The sequence below is a fragment of the Nelumbo lutea genome, chromosome 4 (genome assembly GCF_056320005.1).
Source record: "Nelumbo lutea isolate HS-2025 chromosome 4, American lotus-T2T, whole genome shotgun sequence".
In the NCBI taxonomy this organism is placed as follows: domain Eukaryota; kingdom Viridiplantae; phylum Streptophyta; class Magnoliopsida; order Proteales; family Nelumbonaceae; genus Nelumbo; species Nelumbo lutea.
In genome coordinates this window covers 96,297,261-96,316,511 of record NC_142687.1, presented here as the reverse complement: position 1 = coordinate 96,316,511, position 19,251 = coordinate 96,297,261, and the positions used below count along the sequence as shown (strand labels likewise).

The 19,251-nt window shown below is 37.5% G+C and overlaps 1 protein-coding gene across 2 annotated transcripts in view; it reads left to right on the top strand.

Annotated features, from left to right (window-relative positions):
• The window catches only part of LOC148862015 (kinesin-like protein KIN-UB), a 45,846-nt gene extending 27,801 nt beyond the window's left edge, over positions 1-18,045 (top strand). The window contains exons 11-20 of one of the 2 annotated variants that reach the window (XM_088984654.1): positions 371-505; positions 624-755; positions 9,341-9,479; positions 9,586-9,678; positions 15,669-15,794; positions 15,887-16,012; positions 16,603-16,746; positions 17,222-17,350; positions 17,429-17,601; positions 17,714-18,045. In XM_088984654.1, the coding sequence (XP_088840780.1) occupies positions 371-505; positions 624-755; positions 9,341-9,479; positions 9,586-9,678; positions 15,669-15,794; positions 15,887-16,012; positions 16,603-16,746; positions 17,222-17,350; positions 17,429-17,589 (1,185 nt within the window). In that variant the 3' untranslated portion in view covers positions 17,590-17,601; positions 17,714-18,045. Of the gene's footprint in view, positions 1-370; positions 506-623; positions 762-9,340; positions 9,480-9,585; positions 9,679-15,668; positions 15,795-15,886; positions 16,013-16,602; positions 16,747-17,221; positions 17,351-17,428; positions 17,602-17,713 lie in introns of both variants that reach the window. The other variant, XM_088984653.1, reaches the window with a different exon arrangement.
• The last annotated feature ends 1,206 nt before the right edge of the window (positions 18,046-19,251 follow it).

Genomic DNA, 19,251 nt, shown 5'->3' with positions numbered 1-19,251 from the left:
CTCCCAATCTTGTTAAAAAGTAAAAACTTATACAAGTGAAAATACATCTTTTTTTTTTGGATAAATAACAGAGATTTCACTACAAGTGAAAATACATCTTTTAATTATTAAACAATGTCATTTGTTTTTATCATCTCTGATATAATAATTTCGGCCAGGTAGGCTTCAGGTCATTTCTTATGTTATAGTAAACATTGTAATAAAAAGTAAAAGGACATATATTTATTATTAATCAAGACAGTTTATGGTATGATCTTGATATAATAATTTTGGCCAGGTTGTCTTCAGATCATTCATCACTGAATATTAATCTGTTGAATAATTTTTTTAAATGATAATTTTCTTGATTCATTCCCTTTCTGGTGCCTAGGGGTCTTCGGCATCTATTTCTGAGGAAGTTGCTGAGGTGAAGAAGGCCCTTGAGAATGAAGTTTGTTCAAGGAAGGCTGCTGAGGAGGAGGTCAACAGTCTTAAAAGTCAATTAGTTCAATGGAAAAGGTCAGAGGTATGGTATATCCATCAGGTTACTAAGTATCTTTTTTACCATCATCTTATGGTTCTCTTAGGCAATTCCTTCTTGCTTGCTTGGTGGCATGTAAAGCAATTTTTTTTGGTTGTGCCAGGCTGCTGGAAATGAAGAGATCATAAAGCTTCGTAAGATGCTAGAAGATGAGGCACATCAAAAAGTAAAACTTGAAGAAGAAATCACGATTCTAAGAAGCCAATTGTTGCAATTGAGTTTTGAAGCTGAAGAGGTCTGTGTATGTGCTCAAGTTCTTATTAGCTTTAGTTTTACCGAAGTGGTCGTCAGTGTTTTGGAAGGTGTGCTTAGGCACATAGGAGAGGTGCATTTTAACACTGCACCTCACTTCAACCAGGCACAACCCCTTTCGAAAGGTGAATACTTAGGTTGCCTTGCATTTCAGCCCAAACATTCTCCTTTCATATATATATATATATATATATTTTTTTTTTTTATCAGTAACTGAAAACTTTTATTAAATAAGAGAAATTAGCCCAAAATAAAGAATCCCTATTCGCCCCTTGTTTGGCTAGACCACCAGCAAGTGAGTTGGCACTCCTTTTCACCCAGCTGAGCTTCACCTCAATACCCCTAGTAAGCCATTTGAATTTCTTCCTTTCATTGCCAAACCTCCGCATGCGGTTGTTGTCTTCCTTTATCCATCTAATCACCACCTCTGAATCACCTTCAAGGATCAACCTCCTGATATTCAGGTCCCTAGCTTTTTGGATACCTTCCAGAGCCGCAAAGATCTCAGCTCTAAGTGAGTCTCCTCCAATAGGATTTGAAAACAAAGCTAAAATAATCCCCTCATTCCTAAACACACCCCCAATTCTAGAAGGCCCTGGATTCCCCACACTACAGCCATCAATATTCAGTTTTATGAATCCATAAGGTGGGGACGTCCAAGAGGGGCTAGAAGACCTCTTAAATTGGGCAGTGTTAGCTATCTCTTTCTAGTTTCTCATCAAGTCAGCCAGTGAGACTAGGGGTGCTCATAGTTCGGTTAACCGAACCGTGGGCCTTTTTTTGTAATTGAACTAGCACTATCGGTTTTTGGAAAACCGGTAACCGAAACCGAACCGAAGCCAATCGGTTAACCAGTTGACCGGTTCAATTAACCATCGGTTTTTCGGTTTTTTAATTTTTACAATTAATACTATAAAAAAATATATTTATATATAATGCATATTTATTAATTTATAATATATAAAAAATAATATATATAAAACATATAATATACATAAATATATAAAACATATAGAAATATATGTATACCGGTCGGTTCGGTTTTTCAGTTTTTTTGCCTACTCTTAAGTGAGACATCTGTGAATAGGTCCACAAATTTCAGCCGGTGAACCATCCTTAACAGAATCAGTTCTATTAAACTCTTATAGGTTCTTTCCTTGTCAGAAAAGATACGTGAGTTCCTTTCTTCCCACAAAGACCAACAAATTGCTGCCCTAATGCATCTCCACACCATTCTCCCTCTTTTCTTAGGCCAACTGAAGGAGGGTGAAAACAAGCTTTGCACATCCACAAGGGGAACCCAACAAAAAGGGAAAAAACCCACCCCCAAATAGTCTTAGCAATGCGGAAAGAAACCAAAAGTGGTAGCCCATTTCCCCATCAGCTTTGCAAAGGGAGCACCTATTAGGGGATAAACAAAGATTGGGTCTCTTTCTTTGAAGCAGATATTGTGTTGATCCTTTCTAGGAAAGTTTCCCAACAAAAACTACCAACCCGAGGAGGAATGGACTTGCTCCAAATCTCAATAACAGGGAAGGGCAACCCAAGAGGAGCAAAAGGCTGAGATAAGGTATCAAAGAACGAGGCACAAGAGAAGGTGTCTGTAGAGAAGATGGGCTGAATGGCCCATTGGCTGTTTATCCTTTTTTATCTTTTATGTTCTTTGCTGTAATGGACCTTAATCTGGGTTTTATTCTTTCTTATGTTATGTCTTTTTACTTTCAACTAGGGGCTTCTCTATAAATTACTAAAGTTTAACTTAATGAAATAGAATTAAGGGAGTAAGAGAAGAGATTATGTTTGAAAATCTCTCTCTGAACCCAAGTTGCCCCCACCTTCTTCTTCTTCTTCTCTCCTCTTGAACTCTGATTTCTACTACTTTCTTTTGAATTTTTGCAACTTTCTAAAAGTCATTTCTTCTCAAAAGGCTGTTTTTTTTCTTGGTATCAGAGCAGGCTCGTTTTTCCCTTTTTTTCACTTTTTTTTTTCCATACACAGTGTGTATGGAGAACTGAATCGTATGAATAGTTAAAGAAACCTATTTCAGCCCAGTTGTTAGTGGTTTCTGGAGAGAAGGGGACTGGTTTTGTTGTCATCTTAACAGATTCAAGTGTGTTGCCCAAAACCCTAATTTTCTGGAGAAATCTGATTGCGGGCCCCATAGAGAGTTTGACATGGGCACTCAGTGACTGAAGGGCTACTCATTTTTCTTGAAGATCGAATCAAGTGGATTGGTATTTTGTGAAGTCTACAACGAGCGGTTGAGTTTTCTCTATTTCTCCCAACGTCCGGGTGTGACGCAGGTTATTGGTGCGGCTGCATAGAGGTTGGCTCACAACACGGTTTTTGTTCTATCTTCATTTGTTGTTATTCGAAGTTGTTTAAAGTCATTTTTGAAGTATTTAAGAAGATGAACTCCTCAGACTTTGAAAACAAGCATGTTGCTAAATCCAGACAAGTTCCAAGAGCCTCTGTAGACTCTCTACTGGTTTTGACCACAGTCAAGTTGGATGGAACTAATTATCTGGTTTGGTCACAATTAGTAAAAATTTATATTTGTAGTAGAGGCAAATGAGGTTTTATCTCCGGGAGCAAAAAGGCTCCTCCGGAAGATGATCCATCATATAAAAAGTGGATGCAAGAAAATTATATTGTTATTGGATGGCTTGTGAATTCAATGCAACCACAGATTAGTCAGCACTAATCTGGCCAATAGAGAGTCTATTGGGATAGTGTTGCTGAAATATATTCCCAAAAATTAAATGTGGCCAGGGTTTACAAGTTGAAAAGCGATGTGAAGAATTTGAGACAGGGGGAGAAACCATTAGCTGTATACTTCTCAACACTGAAGTCTTTATTGGCAAGAAATAGATTTGATAGAAGTTGTAGCCTAGGACACCACTAAGGATGCTGAGACCTACAAAAAGCTGGTTGAGAGAAACAAGGTGTTTGAGTTCTTGACAGGGTTAAATCCAGAGTACGACATTACAAAGCAAAATATTTTATCCAAGGATAGTGTTTCACTATCTCAAGCATATGCCTTGGTAAGTAGTGGAGAATGTAGAAGACTTGTCCAGGTCCAAGGGGTTAGTCTAAATGATCACTTTGTTAATATGGGAATGAAACCCAAGGGGGTTGCAGGGACTCCAAGTAGCTTAGGGAAGAAAGAGATTATCTGTGAGTACTGTAAAAAGCCAAAACACACTAAAGACAAGTGCTGGAAATTGCTTCATAAGCTCCTACTACTTCGGTTTCAGAAGAAGTCTGATAATATAAAGGCAGGGAGTGCCAATGTTGCTGTTGGTCCAAATAGTGACAGATACCAAACTGAAGAGATGACGGCTAGTGAGTAGTTAGCAGCTATGAAAGCAAAATATGAGAAGTTTGGGAGGATGATCAGTCACCTAGAGGGTGTTACCTCTTCTTCCAACCCTCCAAGAAATTCAACCTCTTCTGCATTTGCTCATTCAGGTATACGGGCTTCTGCCAATCATACAACCATTTCAGGTAAACGTAGGATCCCTTGGATTTACTTTATTTGTTTCATATGATTTACTTCCTGGACGTGACAAAATCATCCTAGCCGATGGCTCTCTTGCCCCTATCTCCCGCAAGGAACCATCAAGGCTACAAACTCCTTAGTTCTTCTTTCTGCTCTTCATGTACCCAGACTAAATACAAACTTGTTATCTGTAAGTAGACTAAGTCATTAAACTGTTGTGTAACTTTCTTCCCTTCCTACTGTGTTTTTCAGGATCAGGAGTCTCAGAAGGTGATTGGGAGTGGCCGTGAGGCGAATGGAATATATCTGCTGGATATTCTTGGACAGTGCCATGAACAACCTGGAAAAGCTATTTTTGGGTCTACATCTACAGAGTCCATCAGTCGAGTCATGTTATGTCATTTTCGTTTGGGTCATCATTCTTTTTCTGCATTAAGTCATTTATTCCCAGAATTGTTTAAGGGAATTAGTTTGTCCAGTCTTCATTGTGAGTCTTGTGAACTGTCAAAACATTGTAGAAACAGTTATCATCTGAGTAATAAAAGATCTTCTTCTCCTTTTAATATTGTGCAATCTGATGTGTAGGGGCCTTACCTTCTATTGGTGGCTACAAATATTTTATCTTGTTCATTGATGACTTTTCTCGATTCACTTGGATATTTTTTATGAAGTCCCGTGATGAAGTTCCCGGACTTGTGAGACAATTCCATGAATTTGTCCTAACCCAATTTGATTTTAAAATTAAAAATTTCAGATCCGACAATGCAAAAGAATATTTTGAGAAAAACCTGACTTGTTATCTCACTGATTTAGGGGTTATTCATCAAAACTTCTGTTTTAGGACCCCATAACAGAATGGATTTGCTAAAAGAAAAAATAGACATATTGTTGAAGTTACAAGAAGTATTCTATTTGCCTCACATGCCCCTACAAAATTTTGGGGTGATGCTATTCTCACTGCTACCTACCTTATAAACCGTATGCCATCCAGGGTTTTAGGGTTTAAGTCTACCTTCAATCTTCTTCCTATTCCTCTTCATGTCTTTGGCTGCACTTGTTATGTACATATCCCAAGTGTCCAGAGACAAATTTGAACCAAAAGCCCACAAGTGTATCTTCCTTGGTTATTCCCCCACACAGAAGGGTTACTTTTGTTTTGATCCGAAGACTAGCACTCAGTATGTCTCAATGGATGTCACCTTTGATGAGCTTTCTTCCTTTTATGGTTCTTCTCCGGAGGGACATTGTCCAAAGGGGGAGGATTTATCATAGGTGTTTGCTCTTCCTCTTCCTGTCCCAGTTGAGTCTTTTGCTGAGTCTCTTCCTCCTTCAAATGAGTTAAGGGAGGATCAACCACTTCACTCTCATTCTAGTATTCCTATTCCTCCTCCTTTACCTCGTCACCCTCTTTTTAATCCCAGGTTGTACCAATGGAAGGGAACCAAAAATGAGCAGATTGTTTCCCCTCCAACACATGAGTCTCATGCTCTTCCAGTTACAGATGAGACAACAAGTACTGTTACAACCCCTTTGGAGCCATCCTTCCCAGACCTTGATATCCCCATTGCTATTAGGAAAGGAAAAAGGAAATGTACTACACATTGCATTTCCAAACACCTTTCTTATAGTTTGCTCTCTCCTTCATATTTTGCCTACCTTTCTTCTGTTGCTTCTAACCCAATTCTAGGTCCGTGTCAGAAGCTCTTACTATTCCAGAATGGAGGGATGCTATGAGAACTGAAATTGATGCTCTGCACAAGAATGACACTTAGGAAGTGGTTGATTTGCCCGAAGGGAAGGATCCAGTAGGTTGTAAGTGGGTTTTACTATCAAATATCATGCTGATGGCACTATTGAAAAGTACAAGGCTAGGCTGGTTGCAAAAGGCTATACATGGACATATGGGATTGATTATCTAGAGCCCATGAATGCTAGTCACAATCTTTGTCCATAATTTATCCTTTTCCAATGGAAACCTCCACAACCATTTTCCCAACAAAGCCATATTTCTTTTCCTGACACCCCCTATCCCATGACCTCCCAACTTCTTACTCCTAGTCACCACTTTCCAACCCACTCCATGGTCCCTTTTTTCATCGCCTAGCTCCTACAAGAAGACCCTCATCAACTTTTCCAACCTATTGGAGACCTTAGTGGGGATCTTAAACACAGACAAGAAATAAATAGGTAGATCAACTAGGGTAGACCTAATCAAAGTTGTCCTCCCCCCCAAAAAGAAAGATAATTTTTCCTTCAAGAAGCAAGTCTTTTTTCGAATCTTTCCACCACTAGGTTCCAAAAGCTTTCTTCCTTAGGGTTATCTCCTAAGGGGAGGCCTAAATAAGTCAAAGGCCAATCTGAAACTTCACAATGGAAACCTCTCCATGTTTACCCCCACAATACAACTCTTATCGAAATTCACCTTGAGATTAGACATTTGCTCAAAGAGTTGTATTCTCAATTTTAAACTTCTAATCCAATTTATGTCCCTATCTTCACAAAAAATGATAGAATCACCTGCAAATTGCAAGTGGGTGAGTGGAACTTCCTCCCTTCCTACTCTCTAGCCTCTCAATAAGTTCCTTGAATAAGCTCTTTGAATTAGTCTCCCAAGGACATTTGCAACCAGGGTGAACAAAAAAGGGGAGAGAGGGTCACCTTGGTTATCCCTCTCAAGGTAGGGAAGAAGTCAACTACAGTTCCATTAACCAAAATAGAATAATGGCAGCTTCTAACACAACCCCAAATCCATTTGCACCATTTGTTCTCGAAACCAAAACATCTCAACACCTTTAGCAAAAAAGACCAATCCACTAGGTCATAGGCCTTCTCTAGATCTAGTTTGCAAGCCACTCCCTTCTTTGATTTCCTAAAGCTCTCTAGACTCTCATTTGCAATCAGGATTTGATCAGTGATCTGTCTTCCTTCCACAAGCACACCTTGGTTGGGTGCAATAATAGAAGGGAGAACTCTCTTAATCCTAAGGGATAGAACTTTTGCAATTATTTTATACAAACTGTTTTCTGCTTTCATCACCTTTTAATCAAGGTTTAAAATGTCGATGTCGATGGAAATGTCGCTTACCAAAATATAGGACATGTCGGAAATGTCGTGGGGAAATATTGTAAAAATTAGAAACATTGTGGAAATATTATGAAATATGTGGAAATATGCAAAGATATTTTGTAAAATGATAAAAGAAGCATGAATACATATTTCTAGACTGTTATCTTATTCCCAACCATTATATAAAGCTAAGAAACTAAGATCAATAACAAATTAGTAAATGATGATTTACTGATTTATTATGCATTTTGATGTTTTTACAAGGTTATCTGATATTTTCTTTTCTTCTTTTTAATTTGGATTTATTATAAATTCTAATGTATTTATTTCACACTAGTAAATTGAAATACATTTATTCTGATTTTTTAAATATTAAAGTTATAATACATTATGTTTTATTATAAATTTAATAAACTGGTTCTCCTTTTTGTAGTATTAAGATTATGATAAATTCTGATTTCTTATAACACTTAATGAATTTATTATGATTTTTAGTACTAATTTTATAATAAATTTTGACTTAGTATAAAATTTATTAGATTTATTCTGATTTTTTATATTAAATGTAGAATATGATTTATTATAAAATTTAATAAACATTTTCTGATTTTAATAAATATTTTAACGTTAGGCGACATTAGCGACATTTGGCAACATTTTAATAAATATTTTAAATGTAATTTTTATATTACCATCCATTTTCATGTCAGTGAGCCTCGACATCGACATATGTCGGGCGACATTAGCGACATTTGGCAACATTTGAAACCATGCTTTTAATACATTCAGATGTGTTTTACACCATTGTAGTCCAACTTTAAAATTACCTCTTATTGGTGCTTGCACACCAGTGTTGTGTCTACTTCATTTGGGAAGAAACAAAAAACAAAGTCATTTTGAATACTTGAAACCCTAGTTGTTGCAGGTAGATTCTCAGCTAGCAAAATTTCCACTGAAGAAGCAACACTAATATAACTGATCTCTCATCCCTAACCCTAAAATAGAATGAATTGTAACCAATACATACCTAGTGTACCGATATCATATATAATTGACACTTTTAATAGATCAGAAGTATTTTAACAAATTATACTATAAAAATCTATGCACATGTTCTAAATTTTATCAGGTTTTTAGCTATAAAATGCATGATATAAGCATATTACATTGGATACCTGTATTCCTGTACCCATATTGAAGTTACCAACTGGTTCAGTTGGTAAGGTTCTGACTATTTATAGCAGAGACTTGGGATCAAATCCCGCCTTTACCAGGGTTTGGGGGATTAGATACCCCCTGTTGTGTAGGCCCATAGACAAAAAAAGGGTACCCATATCCATGTCTGTGCCCATATCTATATCTGACCATCAGAGGAGCGTATTACATGCTTGAATTGTTGAGTGCTTGAAGCATTTAAATGCAATCCATATTTATTTGCTTTCACTTTTACCTTTAATTTGTATTGTGTTAAGCTTATGTATTTTATTTGAGCTAATAAGCATTTCAAAACATTTGTTTTAAAGTTGAGGTTTCCATTTTTATGTATTTATATTTTTGATTTGTTTCAAAAAGTTGCGCCTTGTTTCATTTTGCACCTTGCAAGACCTTGGGCACAAGTCCCTTGCACTTTTCCTTTTTGAGGAGTAACAGTAAAAGTTTTACTAATCGTGGTAAAAGATACACATTAAACTAATTTATTAATCCTCAATACAATTGTTCCCTGTAGACCCCCTGCCTGCTAGAGAATCAAGTAGGTTGTTTGCTGATCTGAGTCAACTCCAGTCCAAGATGATTCCCCTAGCTATCTGTTCAATTTCTCTTGTGCCTGCAAATTCCCACTGCAATCATTCTTCAGCCTCCTCATAACATATTTCAAATCTCATTTAACCAATACATTCTGCAAACTTAAGCCCTTGTGCTTCTTTATGCATCTTTCTTTTAGAACATGGTACTTGGATAAAATTTTCTTCCTGTTTGATGCATAAATTTCATCTTTGCAGACGAGGAGGAGTCTTGACAAAGGTGGTTCCGGAAAATTTTTGAATGGCCTAGGTTCTCTTATGTCTCAAGTCGGGCATCCACATCTCAAGGATCCAGGGAATGGACCGAAAGCCTCAATTGCCAAACTCTTTGAGCAAGGTACCTAAAAAGTCTGAATGGATGAGTTCTACTGCTTATACCATGCCCTGATGGTTTCAAATCAAGCTCTTTTCTTTTTTCTAAGAAAAGACTCTTAACCTGACAGTGGGATTGCAAAAGATTCTGTCATTGCTTGAATCAGAAGATGCTGATGTGCGGATTCATGCAGTGAAAGTGGTGGCAAATCTAGCTGCAGAAGGTAGTTTTTATGTACTTATTTGATTGTTTCTTTAATTTTATTCATATAGCTGCTTTCTTTGCTTCGTGTTCAAGGAATCCTGCTTGTACTGCTTTGCAGTTAAATTGCAAGTGCAATCTACCTTGACATGCTTCTTGAAGGCTCTGAGATTAGTTATGCCTGGTGAAAACTTAGTTATCAGAAGGGTGAAATATTGCAGTCTTAAATGTTCTTTTCATCATTTAATTTTTAGGAAAATAACTGTGCTGCCAGAAATACGTGATACTGGAAGAGCTTTGACCAATCAATCCACCCCCCCTGCCTGGGTGAATTTTGATAAATCCCATCTGTGTGGTTACCACATTTATGATACCAATTTATTGGTTACAAGTTTCTCCAGTGCCATGCCATTCTGGTATCATAGTGAAACCCTAATTCATGATTTTTTTTAAACAACCCAATCTTGTTGGAACTTGGGAGTTATTTGGCTTCTCCGAATATGAATAGGCAACTCCTTATGGTCTAGATGTCAACTCTTTCACCTGGTGCCTATATTTAATGGCACTATTGTTTCTATTTATTGGGTTTCTGGGTAGGGAAATGTGTTCAGATAGTGTATGGTGAGAAAAAGTACAATTTTGCAACATGGGACATGAATAAAAGGGATTCATACATATTCAAGGTGTTTTTGTTACTTGTGTTAGCTTTTCAGTTTAAGATGTGGGTGCAAGGAAAAAGCACAAGTACAAAAATTGTAACATTCTATCCTTGATTCCAAAAAGAGGAGGATTATGTATGTTTGAGTTGCAGCCCAAGCAGTTCATTTTATTTTATCTTCAAAATGTTACCTTGATAATGCCACCTGTCTGTGGAAAGTAATATCTTTGAAAAAACCAATAAAAAAATAGTATTGTTGAAAAATTGTTTTCTAAATAATTCATCAAAAAAATGTTTGCTAAATATTTGGAATTGTATACTAGGTCCTTTAAATGTAATATTATATTATATCTACATTATGCATATTTTATTACTTCACACATTCACATTTGATATATACTGATGACTTATTCTGAACTATAACTAGTTTCTTGCTGCTGTTCTTTGTTCTAAATTATGAGCTGGTTCATTATAATTGCTCTTTATGTGGTGCTCTATCTTTTTTTTTTTAATCAATAACAGCAACTTTTATTAAGAGAAAAAGATAGAAAATTACAAAAAGAAGGGAGGGGTAAAATTTCTTAACCCTCCCTTACAAAACAAAAAAAACAGATTACAACAGAGCCCAAAAGAAATTTGCTCTTCCCACCCCCTGTTTAGCCAAAGTGTCTGCCATAGAGTTAGCCCTCCTCTTGGCCCATTGAACCCTAATTTGCATATTTTTAGTTAACTGATTAATTTTATATTTTTCATTTGAAAACTTCCACAGACTGGACTGCAGTTATCTAACAGTCAGCCAAGAGTCACCTTCCACCAACAGATCACTGATTTTCAGCTGCTTAGCTCTTTTGATCCCTTTCAGAGCTGCCAAAATTTCAGCTCTCAATGAATCCCCCCAACCTATAGGTCCTGACAACATGGCAATAATTTGACCTTCATCCTTGAAAACACCACCTATGCCTGAAAGGCATGGATTTCCTTCACTGCTGCCATCAAAGTTCAATTTAATGAATCCTAAGGCTGGCGGAGTCCAAGCTGGACTAAGGGAAGTAGACATGGGAGCAGTCCAAGCCACTTCTTTCCAATTTCTAATGATGTCTCCTGCTGAATAGGCTTCAAAGAGCTTCATAGACTTGACCCAGTGAACCACCCTAACATATATTAATTCAATGATGGCTTCCTTACTTTTTCTTTTTCATGAAAAGTTCTTTGATTTCTTTCCTCCCACACCGTTCAACAAACAGCTGCTCTAACACATCTCCACAAGATTTTACCTCTCTTTTTTAAACCCCTCACTGATGCAGAACTAAACAGCTCTTCTTTTGGTATCCAGAGAACCTTGTACTGAAACATCTTAGTAGTCAGAGGAAGAGAAAGCAAAATTGATTTACGTAGTTGTGTGGTTGCAACAAATGGAAATTGATGGTAGACTATCAATTCATATTGGTTAGTAACTACTTAAGCAAGTATGCTTGGAATCAAGTTGAACTAAAAAACCAAATTAATAAAAGTGAATGAGAGTGTGGAACTAGAAATTGTCAACCCTTTCTGTTTGTAACTAGAAATTGTACATTGTTTGTGAGCCATATGGTTCATTTTGTATATCTATAGTTCTATACTACTACTAAAAGTGAATGAGAGTGTGGAACTTTTGTTTGATTAAAATATCCTCATATTTTAATTTGGTTCCTCTCTATAAGGACAAATGTAATTTGAACTCCTACATTTCTTCTCATTCAATTCCCTCTCATTAAGTCTTATATTTAAGGTATTAACTCTCATTACTTCATTGAATCCTATATTAAAGAAAAATAAGTGATAAAAAATAATTGTTTTTATTGGTGATAGAAATAGAATACAAATTTAAAACCAACCAAAAAATGAGTGGAGAGTCAACAGTTCAACCTTCTGGGCAAAGTTAAATAATAATTGTTTCTACTGTAGCTACAGTAGTCCGAACCAGTAAGGAGAAGAAGAAAGAGAAGGAGAAGAAGAAGAAGAAGAAGATGAAAGAATTGTCGAACCTGATAGCTAAACCCTATCAGTCAACCTCTTAATAGTGATTAGGCTTGTAATTAAATGTACAAGGACTAAACTGCCCCTACTTAAGTATGGGACAGAGAACCTCTAATAAGACTGCCACATAAGCTCATAACTTAACCAAGGTGAGTTGACTAATCTACCCTTATTCAGCTAACTCTAACACTCCCCCTCAAGCTGGAGAATATATGTCATATAATCCTAGCTTGTTACATATATAATTCACTCTCCCTGAGCTTAAGGCTTTTGTAAACAAATCTGCCCACTGATCACCTGAGCTTACATGTTCTGTGCTTATCTCTCCAGCAAGAACCTTCTTCCTCACAAAGTGGCAATCAATCTCTATGTGCTTTGTTCTCTCATGAAAAACAGGGTTGGATGAGATATGGAGCGCAACTTGATTGTCACAGTACAACTTCATAGGTTTATCCATGTGGAACCCGATTTCTTATAGGAGATTCCTCAACTACACTAATTCACATGTAGTGTGTGCCATGGCTCTGTACTCGGCTTCAACACTGCTTCTAGCCACAACCGTTTGCTTTTTACTCTTCCACGTCACAAGATTTCCTCCAAGAAATGTGCAGTAACCTGTAGTAGATCTTCTATCAGACACAGAGCCCGCCCAATCTGCATCCGTGTACCCAACTACTTCAAGTTTTCCTCTTGGTTTATACAATAGCCCACGGCCCGGAGCTCCCTTCAAATATCTTACAATTCTAAGAACTGCATCCTAGTGAGATATACGAGGGTTCTACATAAATTGACTCACCACACTGACTGCAAAGGAGATGTCTGGTCTCGTGATAGTCAAATAGTTCAACTTCCCCACTAGTCGTCTATACCTTCCAGGATCATCAAATATTTCTCATGTATCACTGCTCAACTTAACATTTGGTTCCATAGGAGTCTCAGCCGGTTTTGCACCTAACAGTCCTGTTTCATCCAATAGATCGAGAACATATTTTCTTTGGCACAGGTTTACACCTTGTCTTGATCTAGCAACTTCTATACCCAAGAAATACTTCAATGTCCCAAGGTCTTTTGTTTGAAAATGATTTTGCAAAAAGACCTTGAGTTTGTTGATCCCCAATTTGTCACTGCCAGTTATGACAATATCGTCCACATAGACCACTAATAAAATCTTTCCAGCTTCTGAGTCATAGCTGAACACTGAGTGATCTACCTGGCATTGTTTCATTCTAAAATTCTTCACCACTTCACTAAACTTCTCGAACCAAGCACGAGGCAATTGTTTCAACTCATAAATTGCCTTTTTCAGTCTGCACACCTTACCAGCCTCCCCCTGAGCAACAAACCCAGGTGGTTGCTCCATATATACCTCCTCTATAAGGTCACCATGAAGGAAGGCATTTTTTATGTCAAGTTGAAATAAGGGCCAATCATACATAACTGCCAGGGAAATTAACACACGGACAGAGCTAATCTTAGCCACTGGAGAGAAGGTCTCCATATAGTCCACTCCATACAACTGTGAATACCCTTTAGCAACAAGTCTGGCTTTTAGACGCTTCACACTACCATCTGGCGAGTATTTAAAAGTATACACCCATTTACAACCCACAACATGCTTACCGGGAGGAAGAGTAGTGAGCTCCCACGCGCGAGTATGCTGAAGAGCAGAGAGTTCCTCCTCCATTGCCTGCCTCCACCCAGGTGAACTAAGAGCCTCTTGGACATTGTTAGGTATGGAAATAGATGACGATAGTGAAACAAACTGGCGATGTGAGGCGGAAAGGTGAGATATTGAAACAAAATTGGAAATGGGATGGAGAGTAGAACTACGTTTACCTTTCCGTAAGGCAATGGGTAGGTCAAGTCCTGAGGGTTCAACAACAGGAGCAACGACAGGATCCGCGGACAAGGTAGAAGCTGGAGGAGGGGCTGGTGTCGTTCGATGTGTATACACTTGCCGAATTGGTGGTCGTTCAGTAGGGATCTGCACTGGATGATGTGACGAGTCAACTCCAACAGGAACACTCGGAACGGGATCACTGACCAGAAGAGGAAGAGGAAGTAAAGGTGGAGACGAAGATGCTTCAGTTCCTGAGAAGAAGGGAACAGACTCAAAAAAGGTGACATCAGGACAGACATAGCACTTCCGATTAATGGGATTGTAACACTTGTACCCTTTTTGAGTCCGAGAGTAGCCAAGAAAGACACACTTAATGGAACATGCATCCAACTTGTCTATTCCAGGACTCAGATTGTGAACAAAGCACACAACCAAAGATATGAGGTGTTAATGGAAAGGGAGACAAGGTGGGGAACAAGATAGAGAAGGGAGACCGACCATGAAAAATAAAGGAGGGCATTCGATTAATGAGGAAACATGCAGTATGTACAACATCACTCCAAAACCGGTCACGAACTGAAACAGGTCACGAACTGAAGTTGTCACACGCTCTGATACCATGTTTCTACTATAGCTACAGTAGTCTGAACCAGTAAGGAGAAGAAGAAAGAGAAGGAGAAGAAGAAGAAGAAAGAGAAGGAGAAGAAGAAGAAGATGATGAAAGAACTATCGAACCTGATAGCTAAACCCTATCAGTCGACCTCTTAATAGTGATTAGGCTTCTAATTAAATGTACAAGGACTAAACTGCCCCTACTTAAGTATGTGACAGAGAACCTCTAATAAGACTGCCACATAAGCTCATAACTTAACCAAGGTGAGTTGACTAATCTACCCTTATTCGGCTAACTCTAACAATAATAATAATAATAATAATAATAATAATAATAATAATAATAATAATAATAATAATAATAATAATAATAATAATAATAATAATAACTAAAAAAGACTAATCTACCCTTATTTGGGCACATATGTAATATCATATATTCATCATTGTGTGACAACTAAAAATAATTTTTACAGACATAAAAATATTAAAAAAATTTAGAAACATTATTTTCTATTATCACTGTCATAAAATTTTGCCACATGCAAAGCACATGCATACTTACTAGTATTTTGAAAAGCTTATTTTCAATGTGATATAAATTATGCCTTTTTTAGAAAAAATGTAAATTGCAATGCAATCACTTTTGCTTTAGTGATTGTACCTTACATCTAAAAAAAATACTAAGACATTTCTGTTTTTCATTTATCATGCATGTTACCTTAAAAAAATTAATACCATTCTGTTTTTTACAAACTTCTTAATGTATTCAGTTCCTTGTTATTCCTATGTGACATTGCTTTTTTGCTCCTTTTAACTAAAATTGGTAAATAAAGAAGATAGATATGAACATAGTAGTTATATCTGCTTGCAATGTCATATGCAGAAGTAAATCAAGAGAAGATTGTTGAAGCTGGTGGCCTTACTTCCTTGTTGATGCTTCTTAGAAGCTCAGAGGATGAGATGATATGCAGAGTAGCAGCAGGAGCAATTGCTAACCTTGCAATGAGTGGTAGGTCTTTAGGTTGTTTTCTGTCTTGCTTTTGTTTGGGCACATATTTTTACCAGTTATATTGTGGTGTTAACCATCATTAATTTTAGCAGAAACAAACCAAGAACTTATAATGGCTCAAGGTGGCATTAGTTTGTTGTCGATGACAGCAACTGATGCCGAGGATCCTCAAACTCTCCGAATGGTCGCTGGAGCCATTGCAAATCTCTGTGGCAATGGTAAACCACCACATCTTTTTTGTCTTGTTGGTTATGGTTTTTTGTCTTGTTGGCAATGCCATATCATAAGAAGTTTCTGCTTGGAGTTGAAATAAAACATAAGTTGGATAACAAATAGAAACAACCTCAAGGGAAGGGGGGAAACAACTAATGACAATGATTACTGAGGGGAAGATAATATAGAAATCTGATTGTACATCATCAGTATATGTCACGAATCACCTTACTAGCTTTATTGGTCATCTTCCCAAAAAATAGCCCCATTTCGTATCTTCTTTTGGCTCATCATCTTGATGGGAAGTTTACAATGTTTATTGTTAGAAGTCATCTTGCTAATTTATCAATTGGATTCTTGAATAAACTGCTTTCATTATTGCTTGTCAAGAAGGAAAACAAAGTTGATTTAGCATGGCTAAACTGACATGGTTGTGCAATCCACCAAACAAGATTGAATCCTCACTTGTGCCATTGTCTTTAAATAAATTTCAGCCACATTTCTATTTTCCAGAGTTTCTCTTGTAGGCATGTCTTTTGACAGGTACTGACAGGTACATGCCGTCACCAACTACTATTACATATTTTTTGTCCAGATAAGCTACAAACTAAACTGAGAGGTGAAGGTGGTATTAAGGCTTTGCTAGGAATGGTGAGATGCGGACATCCCGATGTTCTTGCCCAAGTTGCACGTGGAATTGCCAACTTTGCAAAATGCGAGTCTAGAGCATCGACACAGGGTGAGTCTTAGGCAAACACTTTTGTTGGATGTATGCAATTGTTTGCAGGTGTCAATATTTTCTAGGGATTTTTACGGTCCAGTCCACCTCAGAATAGGGGAACTATTTCCCCCAATGTATTTACGATTCACTCCACTTATAAACACCATCCCCCCGTGAATTTGGCATCTTTCCCCCCTTGACACTGACCCAAACTGTACGATGAAGTTATGAATTCTGAGGTGGAGTAGATCGTAAAAACCCGTACTTTCTAATGGTGTATTCCTTGTGTTTTATTTTAATTTGTATCTTACTTTTCACAATAAGATACTGAAGAGACCCTTGTTATTCAGTCGTCTATTCATGTTTCATCGGGAGTTACTGCTAAATAATAAGGAAACCTGTCTAAGCTAGACATGCAATTTGGAATCAAGACAAAGGACTGGAGGAATGCTATATTGATGTGTTGTGATACTGGTGTTGCTTAATATCACAGGGTCAAAGACTGGGAGGTCATTCTTGATTGATGATGGAGCGCTTCCTTGGATTGTACAAAATGCAAATAATGAAGCCTCACCAATCAGACGCCATATTGAGCTTGCTCTGTGTCACCTGGCACAGCATGGTAAGTGGGTCTTTCTATTCAAAACCCCAAAACCAGAATTTTTTTGGTTGTCTGAAAGCGGTGGTTTCTATTTTGCAGAAGTGAATGCAAAGGACATGATTAGTGGTGGTGCTCTATGGGAGCTTGTTCGTATTTCCCGAGACTGTTCCCGGGAGGACATAAGGAATCTTGCCGAACGGACACTGACCTCCAGCCCTACCTTCCAAGCTGAAATGCGGCGATTGCGGATAGAGTTTTGAAGCTAACTAGTGGTAGGCTCTTCGTGGTATATCTTTGTGTAGACTTCTTGTAGTGGTGTGGAGAAGCCAAAGATGAGTTTTTGAAGCTAACTAGTGGTAGGCTCTTTGTGGTATCTCTGTGTAGACTAGTTATAGTAGCGTGGAGAAGCCAAAGCTGATTATAGATCGCACTGTTGTCGCTTGCACGAGAAGATTTGATCTTTTAGGGATGAATAAGCGGGCATTCAGATAGGTAGGTCCATTTGAAATTTTGTTCGAACTTAGAAGGGTGTAGGCCTTTGTAATCATAATTCTAGATGGGTACGTCTGTAGAGCCCTTTGTCTATATTCTTTTCTTGTTTCCGATGTATTGTTTTATTCAAGTGGACCGTTGAAGTATAGCTTCTTGGGAGAAATGTTGTAGAAATCAATGTATATGCAATGAAAAAAATGTGTATTTTTTATTGCCTCTACTAACTACGGTTTGATTTCATTTGTTTTATATTCTTAAATGATGTGACATATTTACTGACCCAATAGCAGACCAAGGTAATGAAAAAAACTATAGTTTTGATTGATAGAAACTATTGATAACTTGTGTATGTACCGGACTGGACGGGACGGTCGGACTGGAAAAATCGGAAACCGATTAGGTGATCAGTTCCATTTTCCCCCAAAACCGGATTTCTCCTTAAAACTGTTGATTTTGTTCAATGAGCTGTTGAATTGGGCAGTTAACTGTTTAAACCGTTAGAACGGTTTTGATCGTTTTTTTATTTTTTTGTCAGAACAGGTTAAGTGTTTGGTTTGAACGGTTGGACTGTTTGACCCGGTAACCGAACCCCTGACCGATTTGGTCACCTGGTTGGTCTTAAAAACCATGCTTTGAACCTAGATACCAACCAATCTACAACAGCATTTGTCTAATTGATTACGTTCAGCTTGTCTCTCTCAGATGCATGCTCCACAGCCGCTTCACAAGACCCTTTCAAACAGTCAATAACAATCTTAAAAGTTTCAATTTCTTTGTATGATTATTCTATCATACGTTCCTCCCTCCCATCTTGTGGGTTTTCAATGCAGTCCACAACTCCTAGATGAAATCCCAGTAGGTTTACTTATAAACTGAAGCACTTTTCCATTGTTACCACGAATCAGCCCCATTATAGTGCAATAACCATTTAAGTTTCTCGAAGCACCAAAAGTAGTTTTAACTTTTAATACTATCAGCTTTCGGTGCTTTCATCACCTAGATCCTTTTTTTTTTTTTTATTAGAATGGTACCTGCATTCTCATTATACATTGTATATTTTAACACAAGGTTCTTTGCCTTATCAATGACTAATGGATGGTGAAGGAGTTTTTGTATTGTATGTTTTTCTGTTCTTATTTACCATTGGATGGGGCCGGGATGCTTGGAATTAGAGTTATCCAAATTTGCTTAGTGCAGCTCTTAAATATGTGATTCACATCAATCTCACTGCAGAAAGCACAATTTAGATCTGCATTAACTCCTCGATTTCTAGGAAATAATTTGGTGGAAATTTTATTATTTTACAGAAGGAACAAGAAAATTTTGATCTTAAGGGGGCAATTAAATTTCCAAACCCGTTAGAGTGTATTGATCCAAGTGTCCAGCAAGGAGGTACGCAAAATTGACCAAGAACATATCCTTGGGATCAA